General features: G+C 48.7%; 1 protein-coding gene across 1 annotated transcript in view; it reads right to left on the reverse strand.

The window, feature by feature from the left end:
• Positions 1–1,630: 1,630 nt before the first annotated feature.
• Positions 1,631–10,662, reverse strand: part of LOC110492809 (netrin receptor UNC5B-b-like) — a 173,224-nt gene continuing 164,192 nt past the window's right edge. Inside the window, exons 14-18 of the mRNA XM_036955571.1 lie at positions 9,852–10,091; positions 3,355–3,504; positions 3,096–3,260; positions 2,225–2,403; positions 1,631–1,796 (exon numbers count right to left, since the gene is read on the reverse strand). Of these exons, the coding sequence (XP_036811466.1) occupies positions 1,631–1,796; positions 2,225–2,403; positions 3,096–3,260; positions 3,355–3,504; positions 9,852–10,091 (900 nt within the window). The remainder of the gene's footprint in view (positions 1,797–2,224; positions 2,404–3,095; positions 3,261–3,354; positions 3,505–9,851; positions 10,092–10,662) is intronic.

Here is a 10,662-nt window from a genome sequence, read left to right on the forward strand (position 1 = left end):
GAGAGACAGAGAGAGAGAGAGAGAGGAGAGAGACAGAGAGAGCGAGAGAGAGAGAGGAGAGAGAGAGAGGAGAGAGAGAGAGAGACAGAGAGGAGAGAGAGAGACAGAGAGAGAGAGGAGAGAGGAGAGAGAGGAGAGAGAGGAGAGAGAGGAGAGAGAGGAGAGAGAGAGAGGAGAGAGGAGAGAGAAGAGAGAGGAGAGAGAGAGAGGAGGGAGAGGAGAGAGAGACGGAGAGAGAGAGAGAGAGAGAGAGAGAGAGAGGAGAGAGAGGAGAGAGAGAGAGAGGAGAGAGGAGAGAGAGAGAGAGACAGAGAGAGAGAGAGAGAGAGAGAGAGAGACAGAGAGAGAGAGGAGAGAGAGAGGAGTGGTCTGGTTGTAGATGTGTCTATGACTCTGGCTGTAGATGTGTCTGTGACTCTGGCTGTAGATGTGTCTGTGGTCTGGCTGTAGATGTGTCTGTGGTCTGGCTGTAGATATGTCTGTGAATCTGGCTGTAGATGTGTCTGTGGTCTGGCTGTAGATGTGTCTGTGGTCTGGCTGTAGATATGTCTGTGAATCTGGCTGTGATCTGGCTGTAGATGTGTCTGTGACTCTGGCTGTAGATGTGTCTGTGACTCTGGCTGTAGATGTGTCTGTGACTCTGGCTGTAGATGTGTCTGTGGTCTGGCTGTAGATGTGTCTGTGGTCTGGCTGTAGATGTGTCTGTGGTCTGGCTGTAGATGTGTCTGTGGTCTGGCTGTAGATGTGTCTGTGGTCTAGCTGTCGATGTGTCTGTGGTCTGGCTGTAGATGTGTCTGTGACCCTGGCTGTAGATGTGTCTGTGGTCTGGCTGTGGTCTGGCTGTAGATGTGTCTGTGGTCTGGCTGTAGATGTGTCTGTGAATCTGGCTGTGATCTGGCTGTAGATGTGTCTGTGGTCTGGCTGTAGATGTGTCTGTGATCTGGCTGTAGATGTGTCTGTGGTCTGGCTGTAGATGTGTCTGTGGTCTGGCTGTAGATGTGTCTGTGGTCTGGCTGTGGTCTGGCTGTAGATGTGTCTGTGAATCTGGCTGTGATCTGGCTGTAGATGTGTCTGTGGTCTGGCTGTAGATGTGTCTGTGGTCTGGCTGTAGATGTGTCTGTGATCTGGCTGTAGATGTGTCTGTGATCTGTCCGCGTATCCGAAGCCTGAGGGGTTTGAGACAGACAGATCCGCACTGCCTGCCGCTCACTCTGTGTGTGTGTGTGTGTGTGTGTGTGTGTGTGTGATTGCATGAGTGCTTGGCATTCTATTTTTGAAGGTCTTCAAGCAGTGTGGGGTTTATGTACAAATAAACACCTCATACTTTACACCTTCAGCAGAGGGAGGTAGGCCTCAAGGTGAGCCTGGGCAGCGGGTAGCAGAGCTAGCCCAGGATGGGGTGTGTGTGCTGGGCATAGGGAGGCTGATGAAGGGGGACACTGAGTGGAGATGGGCCATGGGACAGAGGTGAGATCATTCATCCTAGTAGTCTGTGAGTGATAGATCTGTCCACAAGGTGTGTACTGGGTATGTGTCCTTGTGCATATCCATAGGCAAGTATTGGTTTAGTTTTCTTTCTAGATTCTTTCCCTACTTATTTTTTTCTCCCCCCCCCCCCTCCCTTGACTAATCAGCAGTCCCCGTCTGTCATCATGACAACCATCACCTCACTTTTGCCCATCTCCTCAAGAGCTGTCGCCAGGGACACCAGGTCCGCGTCACCTTGGTGACAGGCCTCCCATAGGTCCAACAGAACAGCTGTGGGGCTGGGCTTTGTTGCAAAGTAGTTTAGATACCTGAGGGATGAAGGGAGGAGGAAGAGAGAGAGAGAGATGGGGTGGAGAGGGAGGGAGGGGATGGGAGGAGAGAGACAGAGAAAAAGGGGGAGAGAGAGAGAGAGGGATGGGAGAGAGAGAGGAGAGGATAGTGATAAAGAGATGGAGAGGAAGAGAGAGAGAGAGAGAGAGAGAGAGGGAGAGAGAGAGAGAGAGAGACAGAGAGAGAGATGGGGGTGGAGAGGGAGGGTGGGGAGGGGAGGAGAGAGACAGAGAAGAAGGGGGAGAGAGAGAGGGGTGGAGAGAGAGAGAGAGAGAGTGAGAAAGGGGGACAAAGAGAGAGAGAGAGAGTTAACAACAGCACATATGGACAGAATAACAAACAGGGAAGTATAACATTTCTGATCTACTTAACACAGGTAATTATAAACACACATTTTCTCTCTCACCTGTCGAAGTCCAGGCTGTGAGCCAGCAGTCTCCAGTCACAGCCGCGGGCGCTGGGGGCATCCAGACTGGCACAGATCTTCTGTCGTATGGTGGTGGGCAGACGGAAGGCATAGGGCCCCACCTGGGAGGACGGCAGGCAGGTACCCCCGGAGGGGATAGGGGAGCAGGGCGGGAGGGTCTGGAGGTAGAGTCAGGATGGGTGGATGGAGAGAAATAGCAGTTAGGATCCGGGACAAAGCTGACTCAGGGCTTTGACATGTACAAAGCCCTGAGCTATCCTCAACCCTGGGTTAATACTAGCCCAAGGCTAGCTTCTGTTAACCCCAGGCTAACTGAAACCAACGGTCACTACAATATTCAAAACAAGTGACAGCAGGAAGTCAGTGACTGACTAGTTCCTAAAAGTCCCCGAGGCGAAGTCCTGGGCTAAGGTCAGTGTCCTCCCACTTTAGAATGGTGCAGTCTGAATGCAACAGGTACTTCCTGTGTGTCTCTGTGTAACAGTTAAACCCTTCCCCCTGTTACATCCTGTGTGTCTCTGTGTAACGGTTAAACCCTTCCTCCTGTGTGTCTGTGTAACAGTTAAACCCTTTCCCCTGTTACCTCCTGTATGTCTGTGTGTTACAGTGAAACCCTTCCCCCCGTTACCTCCTGTGTGTCTCTGTGTAACAGTTAAACCCTTTCCCCTGTTACCTCCTGTATGTCTGTGTGTTACAGTGAAACCCTTCCTCCTGTTACCTCCTGTATGTCAGTGTGCAGCTGGAAGATCTGTCCCTCTCCTTCCACCTGTCTGTGTGTTACAGTGAAACCCTTCCCCCCTGTTACCTCCTGTATGTCAGTGTGTTACAGTGAAACCCTTCCCCCTGTTACCTCCTGTATGTCAGTGTGCAGCTGGAAGATCTGTCCCTCTCCTTCCACCTGTCTGACACAGATCTTACAGGAGAGCTGAGACACGGCCAGGCTGCCTCTCTCTAGGCTGAAGGTACAGTGGAGGAGTCTTTGACCACCACTCCAGATGTGGTGGAACGGAATCTCCTGGGGGAAGACATTGTATTAGATTAGATTACTGTGTGTGTGTGAGAGCGTGTGTGTGTGTGTGTGTGTGAGAGAGTTTGTGTGTGTGTCTGACCTGGTACTTGGCCAGTAGTTTGCTCCTCCAGTGTGAGTGAGGGATGTCATGGATGGACAGACGCAGGTTGTGGTAACTGTCTTTAAACAGCAGGGGTTTAGGGTCCTCCATCAACACCCCTCCTAGACTCCTCTCCAATTCCAACACCTCCTACAGAGAGAGAGAGAGAGAGAGAGAGAGAGGGAGGGGGAGAGAGAGAGAGAGAGAGAAAGAGAGAGAGAGGGAGAGAGAGAGAGAGAGAGAGAGAGAGAGGGAGGGAGGGAGGGAGGGAGGGAGGGAGGGAGGGAGAGAGAGAGACAGACAAGAGAGAGAGAGAGAGAGAGAGACAGAGAGAGAGACAGAGAGAGAGAGAGAGAGAGAGAGAGAGAGAGACAGAGAGAGAGAGAGAGAGAGAGAGAGAGAGAGAGAGACAGAGAGAGAGAGAGAGAGAGAGAGACAGAGAGAGACAGAGAGAGAGAGAGAGACAGAGAGAGAGAGAGAGAGAGAGAGAGAGAGAGAGGGGGGGGAGAGAGAGAGAGAGACAGAGAGAGAGAGAGAGACCAATACTGAAGATAGAATGTGGATAGATAGCTAGTTAGCCAACAAGACAGACAGAACAGGACAACGGCAGCCTCAGGCAAGTCCAAAGGGGGAGTTGTGCCTCTTGATATAGAATACCTCATGGTACCAAGAAAAATTCTCATCCATAATTATCATGGCTGTCTACATCGCTCCACAAAGCCAACACCACCTTGGCACTCAAACAAACTGCATGGGGCCATGAACAAACATTCACCCAGAGGCATGGAGACATTAATCAATCAATCAATCAAATGTATTGATAAAGCCCTTCTTACATCAGCTGATGTCACAAAGTGCTGTACAGAAACCCAGCCTAAAACCCCAAACAGCAAGCAATGCAGGTGTAGAAGCACGGTGGCTAGGAAAAACTCCCTAGAAAGACCAAAACCTAGGAAGAAACCTAGAGAGGAACCAGGCTATGTGGGGTGGCCAGTCCTCTTCTGGCTGTGCCGGGTGGAGATTATAACAGAACATGGCCAAGATGTTCAAATGTTCAGAGATGACCAGCAGGGACGAGTGGGGAGACTTAAAACTGTCCTTACTTCTACAAATATCCGTCTGCTGCACCACCAGGAGGAGCTAAAACTCTGGACCACTTTCAATCTACCCATAGAAACACATACAAGGTCCTCCCTCATCCTCCCTTTGGCAAATCACACCATGCCTCGATCTTCCTGCTTCCTGCTTACAAACAAAAGCTCAAACAGGAAGTACCATCGACGCGCTTAATATGAAAGTGGTTCCGATGAATCAGAAACAAGACTGTTATGTACAGACTGGGATATGATCACGGGCTTCATCAATAAGTACATAAACGACATCATCCCCAAAGTGACTATACGAACGTATCCAAAACAAAACCCGTAGATTACAATATTCGCGCTGGGCTAAAGGCTATAGTTACCGCTTGTCTAGAACAGGACACTATACCCTGCCTTCATGTACATATCTACCTCAAATACATTATTATTATCTATCCTGATGTCTAGTCACTATACCCTGCCTTCATGTACATATCTACCTCAAATACCTTATTATTATCTATCCTGATGTCTAGTCACTTTACCCTGTCTTCATGTACATATCTACCTCAAATACCTTATTATTATCTATCCTGATGTCTAGTCACTTTGCCCTGCCTTCATGTACATATCTACCTCAAATACCTTATTATTATCTATCCTGATGTCTAGTCACTTTACCCTGCCTTCATGTACATATCTACCTCAAATACCTCATTATTATCTATCCTGATGCCTAGTCACTTTACCCTGCCTTCATGTACATATCTACCTCAAATACCTTATCTATTCTGATGTCTACCCTGCCTTCATGTACATATCTACCTCAAATACCTTATTATCTATCCTGATGTCTACCCTGCCTTCATGTACATATCTACCTCAAATACCTTATTATTATCTATCCTGATGCCTAGTCACTTTACCCTGCCTTCATGTACATATCTACCTCAAATACATTATTATTATCTATCCTGATGTCTAGTCACTTTACCCTGCCTTCATGTACATATCTACCTCAAATACCTTATTATTATCTATCCTGATGTCTAGTCACTTTACCCTGCCTTCATGTACACATCTACCTCAAATACCTTATTATTATATATCCTGATGTCTAGTCACTTTACCCTGCCTTCATGTACATATCTACCTCAAATACCTTATTATTATATATCCTGATGTCTAGTCACTTTACCCTGCCTTCATGTACATATCTACCTCAAATACCTTATTATTATCTATCCTGATGTCTAGTCACTTTACCCTGCCTTCATGTACATATCTACCTCAAATACCTTATTATTATCTATCCTGATGTCTAGTCACTTTACCCTGCCTTCATGTACATATCTACCTGTAATACCACATTATTATCTATCCTGATGTCTAGTCACTTTACCCTGCCATCATGTACACATCTACCTCAAATACCTTATTATTATCTATCCTGATGTCTAGTCACTTTACCCTGCCTTCATGTACACATCTACCTCAAATACCTAATTATTATCTATCCTGATGTCTAGTCACTTTACCCTGCCTTCATGTACACATCTACCTCAAATACCTAATTATTATCTATCCTGATGTCTAGTCACTTTACCCTGCCTTCATGTACATATCTACCTCAAATACCTTATTATTATCTATCCTGATGCCTAGTCTCTTTACCCTGCCTTCATGTACATATCTACCTCAAATACCTTATTATTATCTATCCTGATGTCTAGTCACTATACCCTGCCTTCATGTACATATCTACCTCAAATACCTTATTATTATCTATCCTGATGTCTAGTCACTTTACCCTGCCTTCATGTACATATCTACCTCTAATACCTTATTATTATCTATCCTGATGCCTAGTCACTTTACCCTGCCTTCATGTACATATCTACCTCAAATACCTTATTATTATCTATCCTGATGTCTAGTCACTTTACCCTGCCTTCATGTACATATCTACCTCAAATACCTTATTATTATCTATCCTGATGTCTAGTCACTTTACCCTGCCTTCATGTACATATCTACCTCAAATACCTTATTATTATCTATCCTGATGTCTAGTCACTTTACCCTGGCTTCATGTACATATCTACCTCAAATACCTCATACCACTGCACATTGATCTGGTACTTCCTGTATATAGCTCCACATTGATCTGGTACTTCCTGTATATAGCTCCACATTGATCTGGTACTTCCTGTATATAGCTCCACATTGATCTGGTACTTCCTGTATATAGCTCCACATTGATCTGGTACTTCCTGTATATAGCTCCACATTGATCTGGTACTTCCTGTATATAGCTCCACATTGATCTGGTACTCCCTGTATATAGCTCCACATTGATCTGGTACTCCCTGTATATAGCTCCACATTGATCTGGTACTTCCTGTATATAGCTCCACATTGATCTGGTACTGGTACTCCCTGTATATAGCTCCACATTGATCTGGTACTGGTACTTCCTGTATATAGCTCCACATTGATCTGGTACTGGTACTTCCTGTATATAGCTCCACATTGATCTGGTACTCCCTGTATATAGCTCCACATTGATCTGGTACTTCCTGTATATAGCTCCACATTGATCTGATACTGGTACTCCCTGTATATAGCTCCACATTGATCTGGTACTCCCTGTATATAGCTCCACATTGATCTGATACTGGTACTCCCTGTATATAGCTCCACATTGATCTGGTACTCCCTGTATATAGCTCCACATTGATCTGGTACTCCCTGTATATAGCTCCACATTGATCTGGTACTCCCTGTATATAGCTCCACATTGATCTGGTACTCCCTGTATATAGCTCCACATTGATCTGATACTGGTACTCCCTGTATATAGCTCCACATTGATCTGGTACTCCCTGTATATAGCTCCACATTGATCTGGTACTCCCTGTATATAGCTCCACATTGATCTGGTACTTCCTGTATATAGCTCCACATTGATCTGGTACTTCCTGTATATAGCTCCACATTGATCTGGTACTCCCTGTATATAGCTCCACATTGATCTGGTACTTCCTGTATATAGCTCCACATTGGTCTGGTACTGGTACTCCCTGTATATAGCTCCACATTGATCTGGTACTTCCTGTATATAGCTCCACATTGATCTGGTACTTCCTGTATATAGCTCCACATTGATCTGGTACTCCCTGTATATAGCTCCACATTGATCTGGTACTTCCTGTATATAGCTCCATATTGATCTGGTACTCCCTGTATATAGCTCCATATTGATCTGGTACTCCCTGTATATAGCTCCACATTGATCTGGTACCCCCTGTATATAGCTCCACATTGATCTGGTACCCCCTGTATATAGCTCCACATTGATCTGGTACTCCCTGTATATAGCTCCACATTGATCTGGTACTCCCTGTATATAGCTCCACATTGATCTGATACTGGTACTCCCTGTATATAGCTCCACATTGATCTGGTACTTCCTGTATATAGCTCAACATTGATCTGGTACTTCCTGTATATAGCTCAACATTGATCTGGTACTTCCTGTATATAGCTCCACATTGATCTGGTACTTCCTGTATATAGCTCCACATTGATCTGATACTGGTACTCCCTGTATATAGCTCCACATTGATCTGGTACTCCCTGTATATAGCTCCACATTGATCTGGTACTTCCTGTATATAGCTCCACATTGATCTGGTACTTCCTGTATATAGCTCCACATTGATCTGGTACTTCCTGTATATAGCTCCACATTGATCTGGTACTCCCTGTATATAGCTCCACATTGATCTGGTACTGGTACTCCCTGTATGTAGCTCCACATTGATCTGGTACTCCCTGTATATAGCTCCACATTGATCTGGTACTGGTACTCCCTGTATGTAGCTCCACATTGATCTGGTGCTCCCTGTATATAGCTCCACATTGATCTGGTACTGGTACTCCCTGTATGTAGCTCCACATTGATCTGGTACTCCCTGTATATAGCTCCACATTGATCTGGTACTTCCTGTATATAGCTCCACATTGATCTGGTACTTCCTGTATATAGCTCCACATTGATCTGGTACTCCCTGTATATAGCTCCACATTTATCTGATACTGGTACTCCCTGTATATAGCTCCACATTGATCTGGTACTGGTACTCCCTGTATATAGCTCCACATTTATCTGATACTGGTACTCCCTGTATATAGCTCCACATTTATCTGATACTGGTACTCCCTGTACATAGCTCCACATTGATCTGGTACTCCCTGTATATAGCTCCACATTGATCTGGTACTCCCTGTATATAGCTCCACATTGATCTGATACTGGTACTCCCTGTATATAGCTCCACATTGATCTGATACTGGTACTCCCTGTATATAGCTCCACATTGATCTGGTACTCCCTGTATATAGCTCCGTGTAGCGTGTCCCTCCCCTCCCTCCCCTCAGGGCGTGTAGCGTGTCCCTCCCTCCCTACCCTCTGGGCGTGTGGTGTGTCCCTCCCTCCCTACCCTCAGGGCGTGTGGTGTGTCCCTCCCCTCCCTCCCCTCAGGGCGTGTCCCTCCCTCCCTACCCTCAGGGCGTGTGGTGTGTCCCTCCCCTCCCTCCCCTCCACTCAGGGAGTGTGGCGTGTCCCTCCCCTCCCTACCCTCAGGGCGTGTAGCGTGTTCCTCCCCTCCCTACCCTCAGGGCGTGTGGCGTGTCCCTCCCCTCCCTACCCTCAGGGCGTGTGGCGTGTCCCTCCCCTTCCTACCCTCAGGGCGTGTGGCGTGTCCCTCCCCTCAGGGCGTGTGGCGTGTCCCTCCCCTCCCTCCCCTCAGGGCGTGTCCCTCCCCTCCCTACCATCAGGGCGTGTGGCGTGTCCCTCCCCTCCCTACCATCAGGGCGTGTGGCATGTCCCTCCCCTCCCTCCCCTCAGGGCGTGTGGCGTGTCCCTCCCCTCCCTACCCTCAGGGCGTGTGGCGTGTCCCTCCCCTCCCTACCCTCAGAGCGTGTGGCGTGTCCCTCCCCTCCCTCCCCTCAGGGCGTGTGGCGTGTCCCTCCCCTCCCTACCATCAGGGCGTGTGGCGTGTCCCTCCCCTCCCTACCCTCCCTACCCTCAGGGCGTGTGGCGTGTCCCTCCCCTCCCTACCCTCCCTACCATCAGGGCGTGTGGCGTGTCCCTCCCCTCCCTCCCCTCAGGGCGTGTGGCGTGTCCCTCCCCTCCCTACCCTCAGGGCGTGTGGTGTGTCCCTCCCCTCCCTACCCTCAGGGCGTGTGGCGTGTCCCTCCACTCCCTACCCTCAGGGCGTGTGGCGTGTCCCTCCCCTAACTCCCTTCCCTACCCTCAGGGCGTGTGGCGTGTCCCTCCCCTCCCTACCCTCAGGGCGTGTTCCTCCCCTCCCTACCCTCAGGGCGTGTCCCTCCCCCCCCCCTCCCTACCCTCAGGGCGTGTGGCGTGTCCTGTGTGCAGTAAATCCTCAGGATGTAGTCCAGGGAGAGACAGGGGGCTCTGGGGGCGAACAGGGCCAGCTGTAGCCTCTTACAGGCGGGCTGGGGAGGGCAGGACTGGCCCACTAGACCGTAGGTCCCCAACTGCTCCATCACCACGTGGCAGTTCGACTCCTCTAGCTGGAGGTAGCAGGGGGACGATAGACTCTCCTCCCCCACCGTCAGCACCTCCTAGTGGCAGAATAGAGGTAGTGACAGGTTAGAGGGAAAATATAATCTGTACTGTCAACTCCTACTATTGGTAGGAAGTAAATTGAGCAAGGTTATAGGATAGTATAGGACACACAAACGCATCCCGCCTGGCAGAGACAGCAGAGGAGGGGGCCAGGGAAATAGGTCTAGATTATGTTCCAACTTCTCATCGTAAATCTCAATATGTTTCCATAATACCTTAACTTATGATTCTGTGACCTCCATATTTTCTTTCATCTCTATTCCCCTCTAGTCTATTTACACACCCTCCCTCCCTCCCTCCCTCCCTCCCTCCCTCCCTCCCTCCCTCCCTCCCTCCCTCCCTCCCTACCCTCCTCTATTCCCCTCTACTATGGACATGTTTCTCTCTGTCTCCCCTTTCCTCCCTCCTCTCTGTCTCCCCTTTCCTCCCTCCTCTCTGTCTCCCCTTTCCTCCCTCCTCTCTGTCTCCCCTTTCCTCCCTCCCCTTTCCTCCCTCCTCTCTTTCTCCCCTTTCCTCCCTCCTCTCTGTCTCCCCTTTCCTCCCTCCTCTCTGTCTCCCCTTTCCTCC

Source organism: Oncorhynchus mykiss, chromosome 20 (assembly GCF_013265735.2).
Source record: "Oncorhynchus mykiss isolate Arlee chromosome 20, USDA_OmykA_1.1, whole genome shotgun sequence".
Lineage (NCBI taxonomy): Eukaryota > Metazoa > Chordata > Actinopteri > Salmoniformes > Salmonidae > Oncorhynchus > Oncorhynchus mykiss.